Source organism: Physeter macrocephalus, chromosome 7 (genome assembly GCF_002837175.3).
Source record: "Physeter macrocephalus isolate SW-GA chromosome 7, ASM283717v5, whole genome shotgun sequence".
In the NCBI taxonomy this organism is placed as follows: Eukaryota; Metazoa; Chordata; class Mammalia; order Artiodactyla; family Physeteridae; genus Physeter; species Physeter macrocephalus.
Genome location: NC_041220.1, coordinates 64414168 through 64441114, shown reverse-complemented (window position 1 = coordinate 64441114; position 26947 = coordinate 64414168). Strand labels below are relative to the sequence as shown.

Below are 26947 nucleotides of genomic sequence, written 5' to 3'. Positions count from 1 at the left end.
TTTGAAACTTACTCAGATAAATATGCCTAAGAAGTTTTGCTTCAACAATACAGACACATACATATACATAAGGACACTGGGGGAAAAAAAGAGGGAAATAGCCAGCAGAACATTCAAAATCTTGAGAAAATCCTAGAAACTAACACAGATGGGATCAAGCTGACAGAGAAAATAAATAAGTGGGAAGCAGTCGCATAGCACAGGGAGATCAGCTCGGTGCTTTGTGACCACCTAGAGGGGTGGGATAGGAAGGGTGGGAGGGAGACGCAAGAGGGAGGAGATATGGGGATATATGTATATGTATAGCTGATTCACTTTGTTATACAGCAGAAATTAACACAACATTGTAAAGCAATTATACTCCAATAAAGATGTTAAAAAAAAGGAACTTGAGTTGAGACCAACGCTTCCCAAGGGCATTTCAGAGAAGCTCTAAGTCTAAAGATCAGATATAGGCTATAGGGCAATAAACCAGAGAACAAGCTAAAAAGCAACATTCTGAACAGTTAAATTAGAAGGCACCACTTCTCCCTCCCCTTCTGTACCACCACACACACCTATATAGCATACTCAGGTCTTAGTGGTCAGTATCTTTCACATCTAGGTCAAAATCTAAAAATGACTCTTTCTTAGTTTGGGTTCCTCAAATGCAGAACTCCAGGCAAAGACTTTTAATTTATTTGGAATGTGATTTGAGGAGGCACAAGTGAGGAAGTGAGACCAAGAAGAGAAAAAACTAATAAAGGAGGTGTTAATGACAAGAGTAACAGTGTAGGCAACTGGATGTAATCCTATCTGAGAAGTGGAAGATGATTTCCTAGAATTGTCCTGCCCGAGACTGGGAAGCTGGGGCATTTATGCGCTGACTGAGGTATATATGACCAAGAAGAATAATCATGAAAACCCTAAGGAGAAAAAAAAAACTACTGGGGTGAGGGGTTGTGCAAAGCAGCACTACCAGATAATAAAACACATTCTAAAACAGCATAGTAATTAAAACAGTGTGGTAATGGCAATCAAGAGAAAGACACATAAAACTAAAAATCTAAAATTAGATTCAAATGCCTATCCGTGCACTAGGAAAATTCCAAATAGATCAGAGGTCCCAATGTAAAAAGGGGGAAAAACAGTAAATGTACTGGATGAAACCCAAGTGAAGTGGGGAACTTTTTCCTATGACGCAAAATTCAGAGGTAGTAATAAATTCAACTACACACAAAGAAATTTTAAGGCTTTACATAGAAAAATACTATAGGCAAAGGAAAAAATGCAGAGGAAAAACTGAGAAAAGATAGCTGCAATCTATACCAGAATATACAAAGAGCTCCTGGAAATCTGAAGGGGAAAAAAAGACCAACAATCTGATAGAAAAATAGTAAAATGATATAAACAGATATTACACAAAAAGAAAAAACATAAAAAAGGGGCTTAAACATAAAAAAGATGCTCATAATAGGAGAAACAAACATCTATGCAACACCACAGCACCATTCCTCACCTATCTGACTGGCAAAAATCTAAGTTTGACAACATACTTTGAGGATAAAACTGTGGGAAATACGTCCTCTCATCCACTGCTGGTGGGAATGCAAAATGGTGATGTAATACCTACTGAGGGGAATTTGGCAATATCTAAAAAAATTATGTATTTGTCCTTCGAGCCAACAAATTTCTAATAGGTACCTATGCTAAAAATACACTATCAATATTACTAAATGACTAAGGCACTAGGTTATTCATTGTGGCATTATTTGCAATAGCAAAGGATTAGAAATGATCCAAATGTCAATAAAAGGTCAGTTAATAAGCTATAACAAAAATCACACAAAGAAATTCTGTGAAGCTGTTAAAAAATTGAGGAAAAAACTTATGCATAATATGGAGTAATCACCAAGATTGCACTTTTAAGTGTAAAAAGGTATAGAACAATATATGTAAGTATGTAACCCCTTGTGTAATATAGGTAGAATGGTGCAATAGAAATATATATATATATTTGCTTAGCTGTTAAAAATAAAGGGGAGAATGGGTAACCAAGAACTGAGATAAGCTGTTATCTATAGAAGACAGGGAGAACAGAACAGAAGGAATAGTGTTTAAGTCAGTTCAGGCTGTTATAGCAAAATGCCATTAAGCGGGGAGCTTATCAACAACAGAAATTCACTGCTCACACTTCTGGAGGTCAGGGGCCTGCGATCAGGGTGCCAGCCTGGTCAGTTCTGGTGAGAGCCCTCCTCTGGGTTGCAGACTGCCAATGTCTGGTCGTGTCCTCACATGGCAGAAAGAGGGTATCAGGGTAATGCTGGCCTCACAGAATGAAATGGACAAGATTCCCTTCTCTTCAATTTTTTGGAAGAGTTTGTGTAGAATTAGTATAATTTCTTCCTTAAATGTTTATTTAGTAGAATTCAACAGTTTTCTGGAGTTTTCTTTATGGAAATGATCTTAACTAAATTTTCCATTTCTTTAATGGCTATAGAAATAATCAGATTATCTATTTTTTTCTTGAATGAGCTTTGGTAGTTTGTGTCTTTCAAGGCATTTGCCCATTTCATCTAAGTTGTCAAATTTATTGGCAAAATATTTTTCAAAATATTCCCTTATCTTTTGGTATCTGAGGTGATGTCACCTCTCTCATTCCTGATGCTAGTAATTTGGTTTTTTCTCTTTTTTTCCCTTAAATCCAGCTAGAGGTTTATCAATAGTATTGATCTTCTCAAAGAACCAGGATTTGGTTTCATTGACTTTTACCTATGTTTTTTCTCTTTTCTATTTTATTAATTTCTATTAGTTCCTTTCTTTGGCTTGCTTTGTTTTAATTTGCTCTTTTTCCCTTAAGGTGAAAGCTGAGTTCATTGTTTTGAGATCTTCCTTCTTTTCTAATCTATGTTAAGTGAAGATAACAGAGTGTTATAAATTATAAAACAGAGTGACTTTGGTGCTATATATTTTCTTTAAGTACTGTTTGAATGGTATCCCACAAATTCTGATATGCTGTGTTTTCATTTTAATTCAATTTAAAATATTTTTAGGGCTTCCCTGGTGGCGCAGTGGTTGAGAATCTGCCTGCCAATGCAGGGGACACGGGTTCGAGCCCTGGTCTGGGAAGATCCCACATGCCGCGGAGCAACTGGGCCCGTGAGCCACAACTACTGAGCCTGCGCATCTAGAGCCTGTGTTCCGCAACAGGAGAGGCCACGACAGTGAGAGGCCCACACACCGCGATGAAGAGTGGCCCCCGCTCGCCGCAACTAGAGAAAACCCTCGCACAGAAACGAAGACCCAACGCAGCCAAATAAATAAATAAAATTTTAAAAATAAATAAAATAAAATAAAATATTTTTAAGTGTCCTTTTAATTTCTCCTTTGATTCATGAGTTCTTTAGAAGTGTGTTATTTAGTTCATGAACACTTGGGAATTTCCAGATATCTTACTATTATGTATTACCAATTTAATATTATACCATCAAGCAATTCTCTGGAATCTCCCTTAACTCTTCGAAAGTGGCATCATTGGGAGGAGACAAATTCTTTATATGGTAATCTACCAGTTCGGGGGCAGTAGGGCATGGCAAGGGAGAAGTTGGAAGAGTAATTTTTAAGAGTGGCTGGTCTATATTCACCTGCTTTCAACAGTTTGTTACCGCAGCAGGAGTTTAGTCCTATCCTAATACTATCCTGTAGACACCAGGCTTTTGGGGTTTTGCAGATGTAATTAAGGATCTTGAGACGAGGATTATCCAGGCAGGCTCTTAATCCAGTGACAAATGGATTTAAGAGACGAGCAGGGAGAGATTTGAGACAGAGAAGAGGGAGGAGAAGATGCAGACACACAGAGAGAAGAGGATGTGAATATGGAAGCAGAGACCAGAGTAAAGCAGCTCCAGGCCCAGGAATGCTGGGACAGCCACCAGAAGCTGGAAGAGGCAGGGAATAGACTCTCTGCTAGAGCCCCAAGGGGAGCAATACCCTGGTAGATATCAGACTGCTGGCCTCCAGAACTGTGAGAGAGAGAAAACTGTTGTTTTAAGCAACCAAGTTTGCAGTAGTTTGTTACAGTAGCCACAAGACCACAAGACACCAACACATACTCATTACACACACACACCCCAAACCTGAAGTCTTGAACCTCCTCAGTGGTTTCTTATGTTTTTGATGTTAATTTCTCAGACCCATGCTTCTTCTCCCCAGTGTGGCTTTTGAAAGATGAAGCTAACAACCCCTCTAGATCACCACCTTATAATAAAATACAGCCTGTGGCATGTGTATTCATTTACATATCTGTCAAATATTCATATAATGCCTATTATGTTCCAGACTCTGTTCTTATGTTGAGGATAACAGAAGTGAACAAAACAGAAAAAAAATCCCTCTCCTCATGGGGTTTACAGTAGTGGAGGTAGACAGAAAATAAACAAAATCTACTGTATATGAGATGGTGATAACTGGTGGGGGGCTAAGGATAGGTGTACGATTTAAAATAGGACAGTCAAGGAAGACTTTTCATCTAGCAAGTGATAACAAGTAGAAGCCTGAGGAGGTGATGGAGTGAGCCCCACACATATCTGAGGGCACAATTTCCAAGCAAGAAGAGTTGCAAAGGCAAAACTCTGAGCAGGAAATTAATTGGTAATTTGAAGAACATCAAGGAGGCCACTGTGCCTGAGCAAAGAGACCCAGTGGAAAAGAAGAAAGAGAAAAGGGCGGAAAGCTATCATCATGTAGAGTCAGTGTAGAGACTTTACTCTGAGTGAGATGTGGAAAAAGTAGTATAATGTACTTAGATGTAAAGGAGCGCCTCAATTACTGTGTTGAGCCTAGAGCGGGGGTGAGGCAAGGGTACCTGTAAGGAGACCAATTAAGCTATTGCAATAATCCCTATGTTGTATGATTGTGGCTTGTACTAGTGGTATTGGGAAAGAGTCAAATTCTGGATGTATACTGAAGGTAGAGACAACAGGTTTTGCTCATAGATTGAACGTAGGGGTGATATGGAAGAGAGGAACCATAGATGACTCTAAGGTTTCTGGCTTGAGTAAGCAGAAGGAAGAACAAGACAGAGGGAGACACAAATTTGGGATGGGGCGGAGTTCAGTTTAAAATGTGCCAAGTTTGGATTGTCTCCACATTATCAACATGGAGACGTCAGGGAGGAAGCTGACCCGAGAGCCTGGAAATTAAGGGGAAAAAAATCCAGGCTGGCGATATAAATACATGTTTTCAACATCTAGATGGTATTACTGCATCAAGTCTATATGAGATCACCTAGAGGTAAGTTTAGATTCAGGAAGAGCAGCTCTGGGACACTGCAACATTTAGTGGTCAAAGAATTGCAGAAAATGCAGTGAAGAAGATTGAGGAGATTCAACCAATAAGGTTGGAGGAAAATCCAGAAGCCAAGTAGGAAAATACTTCAAGGAAAAGGGAGTGATCAATTGTGTCAAGTTCTCCCGAGAGAAATCAGGTAAACTAAACACTGAGAATTGACTACTGGATTTTGCAGCAGAGAAGCCACTGGTAACTTTGACTAGAGAAGTTTTTACCTTGAGTTTTTATTTATTGTTTGCTTAACTTATTTTTTCTGAGAAGTAGAAATGTTCTAAAATCTCCAATTTACTATTGTATTTGTGTCAATTTGTCTTAGTGTTTCTAATCATTTTTTCTTTATATATGTCAATGAGATATCATTTGGTTCATAAATTTTCCAAACAGTTTTATCTTACTTGAACTCTCCTCTTAATAGTAAAAGATTATTTTTCCTGTTGCTTTATGTTGAATTCTACTTTATCTTACTGTGATCTCTAAGTTAATACTTCTTAGAATTACACCACAATCAGGCAAAGTCCACAGATGTTCCATTAAAATTGAAAGAAAAATATAAGGGGCAAAGTAACTGAGTTAGAACTGAAAGCCCATTTTATTGCTCTGAGCAAATGTTTTCTCCTGCAGCAGACGCCGAAGCATGAATGTGATTTTTAGATTTCTGTTTAAAGCTAATACAATAAACAGCCTCCCTACTGGTGGACTGATCTTTTTGTCACCACTTACTGACCTTGCCCCTCTCTACTCTTTCCCCTGCCTCTACTTCCCATCCTCCATATCTCATGAGTTATTTCCTTAAAAGCTAATCACTCTGCTTAGATATTACTCTGGTCCCCTGTTACCTATAAGACATCATCCAAACCCTTTGGAATAAAACCCATGAGAATCCACTCAATCCTATATAGCTTGAATGTCTTGCTTGATCTTCCATGTCTATAGCCTTCTTCCCCACCCTATACTCCCCTAAAATCATTCATCATCGTTTGTCATGGGCCATGTTTTCCTCTTTCATGTGTTGCTGATGCTGGGACACAGTGAATGCTCAATAAATACTTGCAGAACAAAAAATAATAATAATTGATGAAAATGTTAATTATATTCAATCAAAACAACTACAGGACAGTTAACATTTATGTTTTAAAAGGTTTATGAACAAAACTAAGAAAAAAATAGATGTTAAATTTTGAGTAACATCATTCTTGATGGATCCTATAAAAACATAATAATTTCTTTTCTCATCTCCAACTTATCTGTTAGAATACTTCAATGATCATTTAATGAACAGTGTGCCCTAGAAGCACCAAAAAGTGATTTACTTGGGAACATGTTTTTGGTTCACCACGTAATATAGCCTTCAATGTCGTAAATCCATCCTTGGGGGCTTTAATCTCCTACTATAACCAACATTCAGTGCTTTGTGACCAGAATCTGCTTCAGACAATGGTATACAAAACTATTTAAAGAAATTATTTATAAGTGTTCATAAATAAGCAGACTAGGAAAAAAGAAACATTTGTAGATACTTTATTTTTATAATAGGGAAATTTCACATAAAAGTCTTCATCGTTTCTTTAATTCACAAAAAGCACAAATCAGTTAGAATTAAAGGGAAAAGTTCACACCAAACAGTAAAGACTTTTGGTCTTTTCTCTTCCCCCTGTAACAAGAACAAAAGTATAAGTACTAATTAAATTAATAGATGCAGAATGTAACTGGTTTTATTATTTTATATCATATATGTGATATAAATATATGTTATATATGATATATAAATATATCATATATATGTATATATATATACATATATTAGATCTATATCAGATAAACTGATAGGAAGGCCTTCTAGTGACATTCTCTGAAGCCTATGAAACAACCTTAAAGAATTTTGAGTTAGCTGAATCACTAATTTAACATTGTGGGCATTATTTTGTTCCAGGGTTTTTAAATAAGTTTTTGGTTTTTTTTTTTACTGAATTGCATTTATTTTTAAGAAAAGTGTTTAATGTTAGCTCTTAGGATGTATTTAATTATGGATCAATATTTGGGGAGAATCAACATTATAGTAAGCCTTATCTGAATTTTTTGTTACCTGAAGTAATTTAAACTCCCAAAGCAGCACGAGTTTTTGAAATCAGTGCTGGACCCTGCAAATTAAAAAGAATCATCAACAAACTAGTGAATATAAAACAAAAAGCAGACTCACAGATATAGAGAACAAACTAGTGGCTACCAGTGGGGAGAGGGAAGGGGGGAGGGGTAATATAGAGGTAAGGGAGCAAGAGGTACAAACAATTAGGTATAAAATAAGCTACAAGGATATATTGTACAACAGAGAATGCAGGCTATATTTTATAATAACTATAAATGGAGTATAATCTTAAAAAAATTGTGAATCACTATATTATAGACCTGTAACATATAATATTGTACATCCACTCTACTTCAATTAAAAAAAGAAAAAATAAAATAAATCAGTCAATAAAAATCATCAGATAGGGCTTCCCTGGTGGCGCAGTGGTTGAGAGTCCGCCTGCTGATGCAGGGCACACGGGTTCATGCCCCGGTCCCGGAAGATCCCAAATGCCGCAGAGCGGCTGGGCCCGTGAGCCATGGCCGCTGAGCCTGCGCATCCGGAGCCTGTGCTCCGCTACGGGAGAGGCCACAGCAATGAGAGGCCCGCGTACCGCAAAAAAAAAAAAAAAAAAAAAAAAAAAAAAAGAAGAATCATCAGATTAAAAAGTAGACCACTGTGCCAGTTGTACAGTTAACTCTCCACTAGCTAGGGATGAATTCATTGGTTTATAGATTAACCAAGTTAAAAATAAAGATATACAACTCTGATGTCAACAAGCTAGGACAATACAAGGCAGAAGGAAAACAACTCCACTCTTATCAACAGGAGGTATTGTTTTTCCTATACCAATCTCCAAACTCTTACAAAGCCTCATCCCATCTCTCCCCTTTCTCTACAAATCAGTCACAGAAATTAAAAGGTTTACAGAGAAAATACTGCTATGCTACTATTTGTTAATGTTCTCTGCATGTAAATGAACGTGTTCTCAAAACAGAGGACATTAATCTTTTTGTATCATATTTATCAGAAATGATTTACATAAAATCTATTTTTTCAGTTTTGTTTTATCTCATTCCATTATCTGTGTCCCACCCCCTCCTACCAAAAACAGACACATACTAATAAGTACACACACTCAAACCCATGTAATTATATTATCTATTGAAAAACTCAACATTTCTAAATATTAATCAAATAACAAAACATCTAAACTTCTACTTCATGAGATAGTCAAATAAAATTGGCAAAAAGGCTGAACTATAGAATATCTTTTTAAAATATAGTGATGCTGTATTCAAATATATTTAGTAATACAAACTAGAGGCTTATAAAATGTAGTCAATTTACAAATCCAGCTAAAATTGCTAAATAATTATATTAAGATAATACCTAATTACTACTCTGTTAATATTCAAAGTCTTGCTCCTGAGTTCAATGTATTTTCTATAAATATTCCCCCAATATCCTATGTGCACAATTAATTTGCTATTAAATCCTTTTAATCCATTTAGCTCAATTGATAAACTTTAAGCCAGAAACTGTCTAAATTATCATCAGTTAATTATATATTCACTTTACAGTTTTCTCCACTAGAAAATAAATCAAAATTACTAATTCTCATAATATACTCTAAAATTACACTTCTAATATTTAGTGAGAAAACTGTGATTATTTTTAAATATTATAAAGTCCTTCAATCTATTTCTAAATTAAATATTTCTGTCATTATTTTAAAATTATAAATTGGTGGGATACTCTTTTCATTATTCGTTACAAAAAATTCCATACCAAGTATTCTGAGTGTAAACATGAGCTGCACATACCTCTTCCTCAAAGCAGACTTCCTGCCCTTGGCCTTGGCAGCACTTTTCCAGGAGGCCAGAGAAATCTGCAATGACGGCCTCAAGTTGTTCCTCTGTGATTTGTGGCTTTTGCTTCACAAGGTTAATTAGAAACCTATAATTTGAAACAAAACAATATAATAGAGAAGTCTGCTATGCAATGGTATTTTTCTAAAGCCTTCCTAGGAGAGAACTTTCAGAGCCCTGGCAACCCTTACCCTAAGCCCTCATTCCATTAACCCATCACCAGACTCACCACATGTATCTTGGCTAATACTTTATTAGAAAGACTGAGGCGAGAAACATGCTAAATGTTCCATTGGTCTGGACTTGTGCAGGTTATAGATGAAACACTATTTCACAGTTCCACCTTACTTATATGTAGTGAAATAGTCTTTTTCTTATTTGCCTAAAATATTCTTTCCAGTTCACTCTTCTAAAATATGTCTTATCCATACTCAAAGGCTCCAACTTCCAAACCCTTGTCATTCACATTATCACACCCCTAACCTGAGCACCGTCTGTCCTAATTGCCTGTAATATTCTTTTGGTAATACATTCAGGCTGGAATTAATGTTGACCCAGGGAATAGGGGAGGCTTGCCAGGCAGCATTCTTACTGTACCTAGAAACATGCCTCAGATTGTGACAGAGAAAAAAGGGATGAACAAGTTTTCCAAAATGAAGAAAGACCTTTTGCAAAGTATGGGAGTATGAAAATGCATGGGAATTTGGAGAACATGAGTTACATTGACTTGCATTACTATCATCATTACAGAATGCCTCCCACAATGAACTGAAATGGGTATTCCACTTCATAACACCCATATTGCATGGTTGAATCAAATGTTATGATTATTCTCTTCAAAGAGTAAACAGTATGGAAAAAAATTCAAAGGTGTTTATTCAGTGCTTGGAATGGAAGTACCTGAGACTTACTGCAAAGATATATCCTAATAACCTGAAATAGATTGCCCCTTTTCCCTCGATCCCAAGATGCATCACAACAATAGTTTAAAAGGAGACTATTTTTACAAACAGGAAATTATCTGCCACAGTGAATTTTTCCAGACTAGAGGCTATGAAGACGCTGAGACAAGACTATTCTGAAAGTCACTTTAAGTGCTTTGGAGTAATAATTTTCTCCTGGTAAGCCCAAGGGTGTTGGGTGTGTGAAGTAGAAATCTCAACCACTATTTAGTGTTGTCAGTCTTCTCCATGCTAGCAAATACCCATTTCTTACTGTTGCTTCATTGCTTGCAGTGCTACACCCTGAGCTTGGCACAGATCCTTATGGAAGATGAACTTGTCATCAGAGAATGGCGGAGAAACGTATGTCTCATCCACCACCAAGCTGCTGAAACATGGCCTCCTGTTGGCGTATGAAGAGGTGCAGCACTGGCCAACCCCAGGGTTTACAGGAGTCTCTTCATGTCTGATGCATAACAGTCCAATAATAAGGTCAGCCTAATTAGGAGAATGAGAAAGAAGAAAGCAAGGAGATGGAGCATCAGCCATAGAATTGATTCAGGAAAATTGTTGCAATAGTGTTTAATGTCCAGTAAATTATAATTAATTTACAGGAAAATTTGCTGTCTGTGTAGGGATCATGTGCTGCCATATTGTAGATTCTTATTTACCCATTTGTTTGGGATAAACTTCAGCATTTAGTGACCAATGTTCCACAAGTGATGTTGAAGAGAGCCACTTCAGCTCTTTGTGCCAGCGATTTGAAACACATTTTCAGTTACATACATACTTCTGAAGGGGAAAAGTCTCTGAAATCAATACATGGCCTACATTTTCCATGTATATTTAGTTGAGCTTTCCATTTTATTTTGGGAATTCAGAGAATCACTTTCTGAAGGTAAGAATAGCACAAACCTAAGCCTTTCACATATGTACATACATACATACATACAGCTAATATGTAGTCCTAATTGTAAAGAAATAAGACGTGTGTGTGTGTGTGTGTGTGTGTGTGTGTGTGTGAGTCTGTGTGTCCTTAAGGCTTTCCTAATGTAGAATTCGCCTACCTTCCACACTTCAGAGATATTTCTTAAACACCTAATAATAACTTGTAACAAGGGCCAACATATTTTGTGGGCATACTATGTATCAGGCTAGTACTGAGTGAGTCACACAGATTACCTCGTTTAAGACAGCCATCCTAACTTTATTCTCAAATGTCAGATGAAAATTCTCAAGCTTAGTGAGATAACTAGCTTTCCCAATGTGACAAGACTCACAAGTGGTGACAGTGGGATGGGAATGTAGGCAGGAGGCCCCCAGAACCCATACTCCTGAACCATTACACCATCCTGTGCCCCTGCATCCTCCCAACATGTGGGATTCCATAAATGTCAAAGATGATGTTTAATCACAGGAAAGTTTCTTTTCACTTCTAACCTTTGACAAAAACTTCCAGGACATGAAGACTGACTAGCAAATGACTCCCCATCATCAAAAAGAGGAAAAGTGAAAAAAAAAAAAAAGATACACAATTTTATTCACAATTGTGACTTCAAGGGAAAAAATAATAAAAAAAAATTCAACCTGTAATCATATGTATGACACTAGTGACATTAAGAAGTAAAGATTATTGGCATTACCAACTGGAAAGTCATTTTACTATTCAGAACGTGGGACTTACCTGTTCTGTACCCTGCACCCTGTCAAGGGGAATAAATCGTCCCTAATATCATCATAAAAAAACAAAACATAGGTATGGCTAAAAACAAAATAGCATATTTTAATCTGTCAAAGTTGAAGCTTTTTCTGTTTTAACATTAAAGTATTTGGTGAAATCATGAACTGAGTGACGTGTCAGTCTTTCTGTTTCCCCTGTGCAGAAAGCTTGCTTGTTTGTTGAATAGACTCACTGCACTTCTACCAGCCATTCTAGAAGGACAGGAAGCTTGCCCACATGCCAACCATTCAGAGCCGAGTTCTTACACCCCTCAAACTGCAACTAATCCAACAAGTCCAGGAAAGCCATCTCCACATTGGTTTTTCCCATTTCCCCTAAATGGGAATTATAAGGCTATTTCAAGCCCAACAGGGCAGAAACAGGATGGAACTAAACAAAACACTCACCGCTCCCTCGCCACAGGCCAATTGTTTGTCCTCACTGAGATGGCAACAAGTGGCTCCCGCAGTCGCCATTTTCCTAGTCAAGGTCATCAGCTCAGGTGGGGTCAGCTGAGGGGCCTTCTTTGTGTAAGCAACAAGAAACCTGAAAGAAGCATTTTTCACCAAATCTTGCTGAGTCCTTCACGAGTCTCTGGTCCCTCATTCCTTCTCAAAGACCCTCTTTTGGCAACAGGGGACATGAAATCAGCTCATTTGTTTCACCCACTTGGTACCTGGACCGACGCTGGAGGTGCATTTACTCTGATAAGCATTCCCTACCCTCTTCTTACACCAACATATCACAATGGGAAAATAAACGCTGGGCAGCAGGCTGGCTCCTATTCCCAGCCTCAGAAGTTTCCTCGATATGCACTTTGATCTTTTGGTGCTTTAACTACGACAGGCTATGATAGAATGGGTATCTTTACTGCAAAAATCTGCACGGTTTGGGGAACGCAAAGCCAGTACCACAGATCAGGTTTCACAGGCCATCTGTTGCTCCTAAAGAGAGAGAACCGGGGAAGGCCACCTTCTGGAACTGGAAACTGGGTGATCAGATTACAAGACCTCCAGTCCAACATAGGGGCTGGAATTAGGGTAGCCATGGGTGATTAATTTAAATGGGGCTTTCCCTCACTAGTTAATGATCTTAAATCACTCAAAATACTGTTTAAAAAAGCATACGCATTTTGTAAGTAATATTCTCCTAATTTCTGGAAGAGGCCGCAGCTTCGCTTTGCCAGTGCTTGGCTCTCCTGGATATATTTCTCTAACTCTTCTTCCTGAAAATACAAGCATTATTACATACATTTTTTTCTCTTTCTGCACACATAACTTTGTATGTAAAAATTGGCCAGTAATAGTTTATTCTATTATGATACCAATCTTAGAGAAACCACTTTTACAGGGTTTTTCTAATATTAAAGATGAATTGTGAGAATTAAGGCAAATGAACTTTAGGGAGATTAAGTTTAAAACTTTGTGAATCACCAAGTTATTTGATGGCAGAACTCAAACTTTGGGTAAAAAGTTACAATTCTTTCTGTACAAGATTCTTGCCTTTCTGGAGTGAGCTATTAAAAAATGAATATTATTTTTATTCTGTGCATCAAAGAACTTTTGGTTAAAACATTCTTATTTCTAAAATAAGCCAATAGTTGTTGACTACTAGTTAATCACTACTTAATAGCTAGATAGCTAGTTAGTAGACATAACTAACTAACTGCTCATTAGTAACTAGATGCTTTCAAACAAACAGCACTTTTAATCCATGATATCCATCTAGTTTTTCAGATTTTCCTTAAAAAACTAGAGCATTTTACCCCTTTATCCTGGCATTCAGGAGGGTTTTCAGACTGGGAACATTTCTCCAATAACTCCTGATATCCTTTAGCAACTCTTAGAATTATTGGGACAGCAAGCTTAGTATGTCTTCTTGAATATTCATAAGTAAATCTGAAATATATGAAAAAAATCATGTTATTGGAATTAAGAGACAAATTATTCCTGTGTTATATGGCATGCAGAAGTTAAAATGCAAATAAATAAACCTAGAAATCAAATATTATTTCAACTATATGCATGGCAAAGCTATTAATAAAAATTATAATCCCTCAAATTGTTCTAAAATGGTATTTTGTTTTCTTTTGCACTATTCACTTTCAATTATGGACATGAAATCTATCCATACAACAAATATTTTTCCACTGCCAAGTCTGTGCAAACAATTTCTTTAAGCAGTAAGGATTCAATAATGTATAAGATAAAATGTCTGGCCTCTCAAAAGCAGGCATTACAGGGAGACACAAACAAATAAAAAATAGGTCATCCAATCTTAGGTAGTGATAAATCAATGAAGAGAAATAAAGGAAGATAGACAAGAAGGAAAGGGGTGACAATTTAGAGTGTGTGGTCAAGAAAAGTCTCTTTGAGTAGCTCTTTCAGGAGAAGAACCTGGGTGAAGGAAGCCACACAAAGTGTCTGGGGGAAGATCATTCTCGGCTGAGAAAATTTCTATTGCAAAGAACCTTTCCAATTGAAGAACTGCTTCTATTAAATAAACAATTAGCTTCAGAATGTATGAATGGGTAAATTTAAAGAGACTTCTTGAATTTACTAATTGTATTCCCAGGTTGTAGAAATAGGTCATATTAGTTCTTCCTCCAATAATGTCATTATGGGTTTCTGAAATCTGGCCTTTGTTATTGTTTGCATAATTTAGTTTAGCGGTGCAAACAATGTGTGCATGTCTAATTTTAATCAACAATAGAGTAATATCCTCCAGGAATATTAAAAAGAAAATTGCACCATTCTTTTCATTACTACATTAAAAGCAAACTCAAATTTAGAAGGACCTTTGGAGATCACTAAGTATAGTGTCCTAAGAGCTGCACAAATCCCTCCTCTAATAGTGTCCACTGATACACACTGTACAATAAAGGAAAATGTGTTAACTGCTTGCTCCCCTTAAAGGCAAATAGAATGAGAACATGTCTTGTCAATTACAACTACCATACTACAAATGTCTCTAAATGTGTTTTCACTTCCTTAAAAAAATAAAACATGTATTCAATAAATAGCAAATAAACTGCTACAATGAAAGCCCTTCTATCTAGCATTATCTATTAAGTTATATTTGGGGGAAAACGTTTTTAAAACATGTACAGTGAAAAGGCACATTCTTAATTATGAGCCCTTCTTATTACAAAAATATCCATATCCTATTCGGAAGCCCAATGGTGGTCTTTACATGAGTAATCCATACAGGGATGACAATGCTTCTGATTCCAGAGAAACTGATACAAAATAAAATGCATCCTCATAAGCAAGCCAGTTAATAACAGCAGTGGTGAAAGTCTCATCAGCATAAGGTAGACCCTATTCCTTATTTCCTAGTTATCTTCTCCTAACTATATTCTGGCTTAGAACATTCTAACATTATCCTTACATACTGAGTTCAGAAACCATTTCAACAACACAAGGCTGTCAGTCACACCATAATTTTTACTTGTGTGAACATACATTTACAGAGTGTGTTACCTTGCCATGTAGAGATCTTTTTCCCTTGAAGAAAGTTGGTTGAAATCTGTCTCTCCTAAAAACCTATTTAGAGTTGGAGATAAGCCTTCAGGTTTGTCATCATTTTCTGCATGAATTATGCAATGACCAAGTTCAAGTGTGGTGGGTAATTTGCAGCATTCTGCTATTTTGCTTGACAGAATATCTTGCTGAGAACATATGTAGGACATAATTTTTTCCTGTAATAGAAAAATAAAGTCTAAGTTTTAAACATTTATTCTTTAATTCAGGACCTCATGGCCAGTCCTAGGAAGGAAAGAAGGAAGGAAGAAGACATTTACCTTGTCTCCCATTTTAGTGCTTTCTCCCTACTCTACCTTTCTTACTCCTTTCCACCTAGCCTTGTTTGTTCAATTCTTCTTTTCATAGTTGTCAGCTAAAATCTACTATTTTATTCTAATAGCAAGCTTTTAAAAACAAAAGACAAATGTACTCCTCAAACCAAATGACATGCACGTTGATGCATATCTTTCTGTTAGTATTGAAATTTGGTAGTAAACATTTGCTGTTTATATAACCCTGCAGTAACCCATTATGACCTCCAGAGGGCAGTCTATAGATAATGAAATGCACGTAAGTGGCCAGAAAGAAGCAGAGCTTGCATGTACCTGTCAAAGGACTGAAAATTCTGTGCATTCTCAGCAGGAACAATTAGAACCCATTATTCAGCCATTAAAATCCAACTTATATACCATACTTTTAAATTATTTTTTCACTTTAATGGTGGTTTGAAGTCCAAAAATTGAAAAAACTAAACTTTAAAAAATGAGTATACAAATTAGTAAAATAGTCAACTAAAACTGATACATCAAAGAAAAATAAAATCATTCTTATTACCATTCCTAATATGAAGGTAAATGCTTCTAAAAGGAAAAATAAATGATATAGGAAAATTTGTCTTGGAGGCAGCCCCAACTCCTGACATCAGGATTCTCTGCCTGGGCCCAAAGACTCACCCTTAGGTCTCCCCTACAGCCTTGGCTTCTTGCTGGTTTTCAAGTGTATCTCAGCCAAATTGCCGTGGACTGGCTGAAAGGAGCATTCTGCCCTCACTTTCAACCTTCTGGAAACCATATTCCAGCCCTGGTTTCAAGCCACCAAAATATCTAGGAGCAATAATTCTAAGCCTCCTTGAAGAAGAAGGTGTATCACAGGGGACCAAAGAGGGAATAATTTGGGGATAGACAGGCCTCCAACATCTAGGAAGCCTAGGGTGGCCCGAAATAGACCAATGCCACACTGCTTAAATCGCAACTGACTATGGCATGCTTGAGGATTCTATTTTTGGGGTATTTGTTTTTGGTTTTTAATTCCCCTAGAGCCCTTATTCACACCTCTCCGTGATGGCTAGCTTTTTACCATGTAGAATAATATCTTGTGTTATTTTTTATGTTTCCTTTATTATTTTGTTGTATTCATGTAATAGCTCTATGTATATAATATAGAGTGCCTTCCATGTGCCAGGCATGGTGCTGATGGCCTATGGAAATAACAGTAAACCAAAGACAGTCTCTAACCCCAATGAGGTCACATGTCTTATCTCTCTTATCAAACTATACATTTCTTGAAACCAGCTTGTGCCTTCCTAACAGGTATGCCCCACAGTGGCTAGCACATAGAAAATATTCAATATATATTTATCAAATGAAAGCACAAATGGGTTAAAAAACAAATATATTAAAAATAGAGTTTTCCCCCAAAAATTCTCTGTGGAGACCTCCAGAGAGGTTACCATCTCCTTTAGAAGTAAGAATGAATGGGCACTGGTTTAGGAAGAGGAGTGCATCCCTTAAGTGAAAAGCAGAGTCAACAAAAGAGATTCAAGTTTTATCTGTAACTTCACTCAGTCAGCTAGTTTCCACATTCTACGACCAACTCATGGCAGACACCCTTCTCCCATTTAGAATGAGAGCAAAAGAAAGAAAAGGGAGTGGGAATATCTCTTTTATAGGAGGCAAGACTCTTCACCCCATCCTGCAGACACTCCAGCACATTTCCTCTGCAGCATTCCTCGTGTACGTGGGCCACATCCACGACCAGTTTCTGAATTTCAGTAAAATTAGCTTTGGGAAACTTTTGACTCAGTTTAGTAACAGTTCTAAGGGGAAAAAAAGAATTAGAAATCAATCTTGGTTATCTATCAAAATTAAATAACGACAGGAATAAAGACGCAGATGCAGGGAATGGACTTGTGGACATGGGAGGGGGAAGGGTAAGCTGGGACAAAGTGAGACATGGACATATATACACTACCAAATGTAAAATAGATAGCTAGTGGGAAGCAGCCACATAGCACAGGGAGATCAGCTCAGTGCTTTGTGACATCCTAGAGGGGTGGGATAGGGAGGGTGGGAGGGAGACTCAAGAGGGCGGGGATTCTTATTTCTTCTGCATAGCTCATGTAAATTTTAAGAGATGTCTTGGTGAGACCACTGTGGCCTAGAGCAACTGGTATTGTTACTGCTACTGATAAAGACGGATTTTCTTTTTAAATTGAGAACATTTAACTTTAATTACTTATGGATAGCAAATGATAAATAATGTCATTATAATAAAATCTTAACTTACATTGTATTACTAAGATAAATTTAACTAAAGCAAATCATGAATCAATCTTTAAGTTTCTCATAGAGTTGGAGGGTGGTTAAAGCATAATCGGACCTCTTCCAAGGAGAGGCAGTCAGTCTTGGAACTAAATCCATGACTAAAAACGTTAATCTGTCTTCACTATGTACAATATTTTTAAATGTGTCATTTAACAAGCAAACAAATAAATAAACTTTAAATGCATGCACTTAATACTCTTCATTTAGCAGGTCAGATGTTTTTCTAGACTAGAAATGTTTCAGCATAAAAGTTGAAGAGCACTTTAAACCAGTTATGTAATTTAAAATTTCCTAGTAACCATATTAAAATGTAAAAAGGAACAGGTTAAATTTACTTTAATAATATGTTTTTTAACCCAATATATCAAAAATAATATCATTTCAATATGTAATCAACATTAAACCTTATTTTTTAACCATTTTTTATTGAAGTATAGTTAATTTACAGTGTTGTGTTAGTTTCAGATGTGCAGCAAAGTGATTCAGTTGTATATATATATATATATTCTTTTTCAGATTCTTTTCCATTATAGGTTATTACAAGATATTGAATATAATTTCCTGCGTTATACAGTAGGTCCTTGCTGTTTATAACATTAAAACCTATTAATGAGATATTGTACATTTTCTTTTTCATACTAAGTCTTTGAAATCAGGTTTTACACTTAGAACACAGTTCCTCATTTGCACTAGCCACATTTCAAATGCTCAGGAGCTTCGTGTGGCTAGTGGCTGCCATACTGGCTAGTGGAGCTCTAAACCACTGGTAATTCTGATTCCTGTACTTGACCTCAAAGTCTCAGTTGTCAGGACACAGACAATTAGAGATCATTGACATAGCAGACAAGTAGGTGTAATGGAAATAAATGATGACAAGGATCACCAGCTGTATAAAAATAAATAAATAAAATAAAATGAAAAAAAAAAAAAAAAGAAAGAAAAATCATGACAAGGATCTAGAAAAACTTGGTTCTGATGACCAGTAGTGTGGTTTTGGGTAAACTGATTTAATCTGTCTGGACCTCGGGTTACTCATGTGTAAAAATGAAGAGGTTGAACTACCTGATTCAATTGTTTGGGCTTCTGTTTTTGTTTTTGTTTTTAATATTCCTCTCATCCTAACAACAAAGATAGATAGATGAGATAGAGATAAATTAGATAGATGAAAGATAGATAGATGATAGATAGATAGATAGATAGATAGATAGATAGATACAATCAAGGGAAAAGAGAAAAGGCAAATATGCTAAGTGTAAGAGTTAATGCAGTCAGTTGAAAAACTCCAAATTTGCCTCTGAGCTTTTTAGCAGCTGGGACAAGAAAACAGATGTCAGTGAGTTACATGCTTTCATCAGTTAGGAAAATACATGCCAGTTCTTCAGAAATGACAGTTTTGTTTTCCTCTGGACAATGGATTCTAATATTATTGCCTCAAGTGAATATTTTCATAAAAAGCAACAATTGACATAATGGACTTTTATAGCAGATTAGGAAGGAGAGTTAACCTAAAGAATTTCTTGTTAAGCCAGAAATTTTAAATGATACTTAGAGAAGGCTAATCTACCTTGTAGAGAATCTAGGAAAATGTGGTATATCTGCTTAAGATCATTCCATCAACTTAAAAAAAAAACAGTTTAATAACATCTGGAGATCATAGATCAAAACCATTGTGTCGGGTACTGGGAAGAAAGCAAACTTGTTACCACAAGAACCTTAAAATCTCTTGCAGATATAAAGCATACAAACAAGCACAAATGAAAAGAGAAATAACTGGAATTTTTGAGCACTTCTTTTAGACCATAACACACATCAAAAAGCATATATCTCAATGAACTAATGCACAAAAAAATAATAAAAGGTAATACTTCTCTCCTCTAAAAAAAAAAGTGTAGTATAATTATGAGGTGTAAATTGATTGCAGTCCAGAACTTGAGCATCTGGAAGACTAGGTAAAAAGCATAAATCTCCGAAGTCTTCTCAAGTGTTATCTCATGTAGACTTTAATAAGTGTTAAATGGCAGACTGATCTGTTCCTCCCAATCCTAGGATTTCATGATTCTAATCACATTAGCTCTCATCAAAGGAAACTTCATTCTCTACAACAGTAACACTGTGAAAAATGGACTCAAACTGCAAAATGGGAGTTTTGCAGATCTCACCTTCTTCCCTAGATAGAGCTTAAACTTACATGGCTCGGAAGGTTCGGGGTCCAAACTTTCTCATTACTGCACATATGTGTTGATTTAACAAGCTGCTTTCTCTTAATTCTTTTGTGATTGATGCTGTCTAGATAGAAAAACAAGGTGTCAAGAAAGGATGCATTTTCCTTTACAGGCTCTAATAATTAGAAAAACAACAGATACAACTAAAACATGAAACTCTAAAAATTTTTGCTAAAACTTATAAATGCAATATATCTTTGCAGAACTTTATTCATTCTTTCTTTTAGATGGGTTGATATACATCTATGCCAGGTAGATTTATTAAAAATATCTTGAAACAGAAACACTTGTAACTTTCATACTTGAGATAATGAATAAACAACTGCAATTTCAAACAACTTGAAGCCTGATAATTTCTTAAATGTCTTCTCAGTAACAAAAAGTAAGATTGCATCACAGCCTGACAATTCTGGGAAGAGTCACAGTTCTTAGGAATTTTGTTATAGGACTTCAGGCAGCAAGTAATTAATCGTGGATGTTGTTCTAGCTCTCCAAATCCTAAGAAAACTATTTGCGTCTCTAAACCTAAGTTTCCTTGTTTGTTAAATGACAATAACACTTACACCTCAAATTTGTTCTAAGGGTTAAAAAAAATAATAAATATAAAGCACTTGCTTCCTTCACCTCTTACTCTTCTCTCTTTCATTTATGTTATCACCTCTACCTCTGTCTTTCTTTATCCCACCAAACTCACTTCCTTAATAATAAAATGATTGTTGGCTAAATGAATGGATACAGGAATGAATAAAAAAAGAGCAAACCCAGCGTTTTTAGTCCAAAGAATAGCAGAGTGCTGAAATATGCTCTATTCTGAAAATGATACTCTGCCCACAAAGCATCTTTCCATTTTTAACTTTGTTTGGTTTTAGTAAGTCATAGCCAGATTGAAGTTATTGGTTCAGATATCCACACAAATACAATACCTTTGTTTGGAAGCATTCAACCGCATTTTCGGCTTTGCAGCAAGGTGGAATTATTTTGTCATACTGAGCAGCCAAAGAAAGAATTGTAGGTGCATATAGGAAGGGGTGCCTTCTTGCTATCTCATAGACGTATCTGTGAAATGAAAAGAAGCAGTAAGATTTACAAACACATTAAAATAGGACTGCTACTGCTTGGAACTGGACTCTGGAATTGTTGAAAGATTCAGAAAATAGTCATATTTTTTTCCACTTGCTGTCAAAATTTTCCTCACTAAAGATCCTCCAAGAAAAGGAAAAATCTATTATGAGATTATAAGAACAAACTAGGCAAAAACACTGACTATGATTCTTATGAAATTATCCTTTTCAATAAGCCTACTCAGATATGTTTCAGGGTCCACAAGGCCAGACCTCCACTAAATAAAAGAGAAAGTGGAGTCTTTTTTCTCATCAGTGCAGAACGAGATTATCCACCCTGGCAGTCAACATAGCAGAGATGTTCTAAGGGCAGGTTCTATATTTCTCTGGATTAGGCAGCAATGTGGAAGGTAGAAGTGATTAAGAGTTAAACACAGGCTTCCCCAACAGAAAACCTGGGTTCACATCCCAGCTTGGGAATGTACTAGTGGTCTGCCCTCATCCAATTGTCTTAACCGTCTAAGCCTCAATTTCTTCATCTGCAAAATAGGAAGAAGAAAAGGAATGAAGAGGAAGAGGACAAGGAGACGATAGGCTGTTTGTGAGAAATAATATGATCATACGTGCCAAGCACACATGTTCCTAAAACATCTTAAGTGCTCAATAAATGTTAGACATGCTTATGTGCCTTAAACATTCCTGGATCGCTAACATTTTCTATTTTCAGGCAATTTGGTGAACACAAAACACCAAATATTTGGCTCTGGAAGGAGTCATTTTGTGCCACACTAATATATTCTTGGGCAAGCTAAAATTAGAGAGAAAAAACAAGGTGTATCTAAGAGACTAAAGGAAAAACTGGTGGGTCTCCTGTGTGGTCTATACCCATTTATCTACGTGCTGTGGAGACAAAGTTACACTTAATGTTTCTCACCTAATCTCATAGGGCAGGAGCTCAGCAGATGCCACACCAAGCCTTATTTCTCCATGTTTTAGAATACAGCCAAAATTGCAGAATTTGTAGATTCTGCTTGGTACTGCACTCTTTCCGGGGTCTTATCTACCTTTAAAATTGGATCCTTACCGGTTCATAAATAGCTCCCTGTCTTCTTCATATGCTTTACAACTTGTGACAGGTTCTGGAACTTGGAAAGGTGGGATGGATGCTGGAACGGCCTTTTTGTGTGCTAGGAAACAGTCATGTCTTTCCTTTCCACTTTGGCTGCAGCAGTCTGAAAGCCCATACTTTTCAGGAATTTCCTTTTCATGGCAAATTTCTTCCAGAAAGGCAGATACCTATAAGATTTATTTTTAATGAAAGACAACTAACTTTACCTAAAAATGCTGTAAAACACATGAAAAGTTTTCTAATATTTAAAATCAGAATGGTAGATTAGGAAAATAATTCCCCCTACAAATTCCAATATATTTAGTTTCAGCCTGATGGGATAGCTTTCTTTTATGTGTTTGGAAAATGGAATTTAGTTTTCAACCTTAAATAATACACATGCCTATTAGACAAAATTATTTTATCTTAAAAGGAGGACATAGATACTCCATCTGGCATTCTTATTATGAGACACTGATATAAAATTGGATATTATTTTCACATAAAACTCAAAATATTTTGAAACTGAATAAAAATAGCTTCAAATACTTTTAATGGGTCTAATTATAGATTTAGCTAAAATGTTTTAGGGAATTCCCTGGCAGTCCTGTGGTTAGGACTTGGCGCTTTCACTGCTGTGGCCTGGGTTCAATCCCTGGTTGGGGAACTAAGATCAAAAAAAAAAAAAGTTTTAAAATGTACATTGTAAATGTTTAAAATCCTTCTTGTTTGCCTTAGCTTTACCAAAATCATGTGATGACACCACTAGTCTGATGAATGCCTCTGAGGAATACGTGTGTTTCATTCATCTCAGGAAACTTTTAATTTAGCTTTTATAACTGCTAATATTTAGAGAATCCTGGAAATCTTAACTAAGACTTCCAGTTCCCAATCCACCTAAAAATCATGCCTTTAAGTTTACAATGGTAAATCACTAATCTGTAACATCACCTTGGATGTCTCATTGGATGTAAAGTTGCAATATAAAATGTATTTTGCTTATTTCACATGTCAAGCTAAAAATAGAGATGCCTATCAGGGATTTTTATTTAAGTCATCAATTTCAGAGTTGTAAAGTACTTTATATCTTTAAAAGGGCGTCTCCTTTACAATACTGCAGATACATCATTTTTTGGCTACTTCACTAGCTCCATCATGACAGAGGATTCTCTGGGCATTTTGTCCCAGAACTGGTAGCTCTAATCATTTTAAAGTTCTTAATTCTTTTCTATATTGACATAATAATAAACACTAATAACTGTTATTTATTAATCTACTACATTAGGATATCCTATAATTAAAAAAAGTAGTCACTGTTTACCTGAAATTCAAATTTAAGAGGGCGTCATATTTTGTTGTTGTTTGTTTGTTAAATCTGTCAACGCTAATCTATGCTATGCACCTCACATTCACTATAGTATATAGTATAATGAAGTCACTAAGGGTGTTAGTTCTGGAGCCAGATGACATAATTTTTTTTTTTTTTTTTTGGTGGTACGCGGGCCTCTCACCGCCGCGGCCTCTCCCCCTGCGGAGCACAGGCTCCGGACGCGCAGGCTGAGCGGCCATGGCTCAGGGGCCCAGCTGCTCCGCGGCATGTGGGATCTTCCCGGACCGGGGCACGAACCCGTGTCCCCCGCATCCGCAGGCGGACTCCCAACCACTGCGCCACCAAGGAAGCCCCAGATGACATAATTTAAATCCTGGTTCTGGGCTCCCTTAAGAAAGTTGTTTAACCTCTCTGTGCCTCATCTTCTCCAACTGGAATATTAGCATCTATCTCCTAGGATTATGGTAAAGATTTAATAAATTAATATTTGCAAGCAAAGCTGATATTCTACCAGTAAGCCCCAGCCAGGGTCTCTTGGCTCACTGGACATTGATTCTGATTCATCAATGCTATGCTCCAAGTCACAAAGTATTTTGATTATCAATGGATATGTAACACTACTGAGAATAATGCCTGTCACATTGTGTGCTTCATAAAAACTAACCCCTACTACCATTATCATATCAATCTCCATGACAACCCAGAAATGGAAGCTATTATTATTCCTCACTTTATATATAAGGAAACTAAACCCAGATACTCTGATTTCAGAACCTTAGCTCTTAGCCACCATGCTTATATTGTCTCTTTACAATAGACACCCATTGTTTTCTCCTCTGCTCTCTCTAGCAAATCAGAATTAACCTAAACCTCCTTTCATAAAACAGGTCCTGAGATATTTAAATGTATCTATTTCTTATGCAGTCCCTGCATCTTCTCTTCTGCATGTTGAGTTTTAGTCAAATATCACAGTGCTTTTTAAAAAAAATATTATTATTCACTCACCTGGTTTTCTAAACACCCTGCAGGCTGCTCACTGCCAGCGGATTTCTCTATTACAGTCAATACATCTTTCACCATTTGACTTACTTCCTTGTAAGTGGCTTCTTGAACAAACTGGGCAAAAAATATGGTAGCTCTGAAACAAAAATACATATGAATGCTTAGGGAACAGACATATCAATCTTTTTCTCAAGGTTAGTTTTTGTTTGTTTTTATTGTCTGTTATGTTGTGACCTGTTTAGGGGATGACTTTTGCTAAAAAAAAGTACGTGAAATTTTAGCTATCCAGGAAGAAATGTCTGTCTTCTTCTTGTCCCCTTCCCCCATAAATATACATATATCTGTTAACAATGAAAATAAGTGGATTTCCCCTAAGAGTGGTTCCTCCTTTTGTGGTCCTCCACCCACTGCAATGTCTCCATAATTGAAGGTATTTATATCCTTTGTAGTTTTTTTTTGTTTTTTTTTTTAAGCAAAGAATTGGTCATTAGACCTCTACCTGTGTCTACTAGCAGCGTGATGGAGGTCTGATCATGGATTGACCCAAAGCAATGCTTTTGCAGGTTTCTGTGTGCAACCAGTATCTGTAACACACGACTTTAAATTCCTTATTAGAAACTTCAGAAGTGTGGGACAGAAAGATAGCATTCAAGAGAACAACATACCTTCTACAAATAACTAAAAATAGAACATTTACCTCCAACTATTTGCTACTAGGATTAAATAGTATTCAGAATAGAGACTATGGGAATGTCATCCTATTGGTATTGATGAGAAAAATTGCTGAATTCATACATAGTTGCCATCAATCAGACATTATTCTTCAGTTTCTAAAATCTGATTTTGTTTGTCCCATCTCTTTACAAGGAATCTACAGTTTGGGGTTAACAAACTGTAGGCATGGGGTAACAGTTCAACCTCTTCAATATCAATTTGATAGTCAACATAAATAACTTTTCTTAGCATTGTCTAATTTGCTTTCACACTTTTAAAAACTCATAGGGCTATCCAACTTTATTCAATTACCTAACTAAAATTTTCATTGCTTTGCATATTCAAAGTGCATTTATACAAGCAAAACTTACAGGTCAACTAAATTCATCTCTGCAGAACATGGGGAAGAATCCAATATGGAAGCTGGAAAGCAAGATAAACTTCATGAGAAATGATATTTTCAACTGCAATCAGGAAAGTAATCATTGTTAGATGTAAATGTTTGTGTCTAAGTTAAAACTATACAATTTTAGAACTGAGAGGACATTAGGAATCCTGTATCGAAGCATCTTAATTTTGTACTTGAGAAAACTAGGAAACTAAGGAATAAAGTTAATGAGAATAATTTATAGTAAACTTAACACTAAAATTCAGATTTTATATCTTCCAATTTCTTGGAACCATTGAACCATTCACAGGTAATGTTAAGCACTGCCATGATTTTGTAAAACTCTTGTACTCTTATAAATATACAAGTTTATCATTCATTTAATGATATTCACCAATTAAATATTTTTCCTCTGTGTCAGACAGTAAGTATGATAAATAAATCAAGGCAAATGAATAAAAACAAATTTAAGAATTTTCATATAGGAAAAAGACAAAAGAAAAGCACAAAATATCTTACCTATTCCATATGCATTTTTCTGCATTGTTCTGGATTCAGTAAAATTTAGTAGAAAAATTAAAAAAATTGATACCTCCCACTTCATGGTTGCTAGTTATTTCGTTGTTGGTGATGATGATGGGGGTAGAATATTGAAAATCACGCTGAAATTCTTTTATAGTCTTCTCTAGCAATGCCTGTTAACTAGTAATCTTCTGTTGGTATATGTGTTACTTTATTTCCTTATGTTCCAAATGGGATGACTTGCTAATAATTAACAGCACAGGGATTATTTGCGTTTTATGTTCAAGGACACAGACCTCTTTTGGGTGGAAAAAGGGGGGAAAACTTGCAAATTCATTCCATTTTGCAAATATAACAAATATTCTTCTCAAACTACAGAGTATTCAGGGAGGTGACTTTTCCCTAAATTGCACAACAGAAGTTAACAGGGACATAGACAAAAGACATCAGACTTTGCATGAAATTCAACTAAATGCACTAACTCTTTACTGCCATATTATCAGTAGGGCAGTACAGTGTCATGGTGCAACATGAGGGCTTGGGGACCA

The 26947-nt window shown here is 36.2% G+C and overlaps 1 protein-coding gene across 1 annotated transcript; it reads right to left on the bottom strand.

Annotated features, from left to right (window-relative positions):
- Window positions 1–6832: 6832 nt before the first annotated feature.
- AFP (alpha fetoprotein) lies at window positions 6833–26481 on the bottom strand. The gene is made up of 15 exons (XM_007126252.2): window positions 26397–26481; window positions 25861–25912; window positions 24779–24911; window positions 22420–22631; window positions 21198–21330; window positions 20241–20338; window positions 17415–17544; window positions 15408–15625; window positions 13691–13823; window positions 13053–13150; window positions 12333–12471; window positions 10480–10703; window positions 9220–9352; window positions 7412–7466; window positions 6833–6979 (listed from the first exon to the last, which is right to left on the bottom strand). Exons 1-14 carry the CDS (start codon window positions 26479–26481, stop codon window positions 7422–7424), a joined length of 1833 nt encoding a protein of 610 aa, XP_007126314.1. The 3' UTR covers window positions 6833–6979; window positions 7412–7421.
- Window positions 26482–26947: the final 466 nt, after the last annotated feature.

What these genes read in the sequence shown, in the direction of transcription:
- AFP (XM_007126252.2), bottom strand. Translation starts at nt 26,481, where the DNA reads ATGAAGTGGGAGGTATCAATTTTTTTAATTTTTCTACTAAATTTTACT. An exon ending in AAAGATCTCTACATGGCAAG is followed by an intron (nt 13,824 to 15,407) that starts GTAACACACTCT and finishes CATATATTTCAG; the next exon opens with ATTTACTTATGAATATTCAA. An exon ending in CTGAATGCCAGGATAAAGGG is followed by an intron (nt 13,151 to 13,690) that starts GTAAAATGCTCT and finishes TTGTATTTTCAG; the next exon opens with GAAGAAGAGTTAGAGAAATA.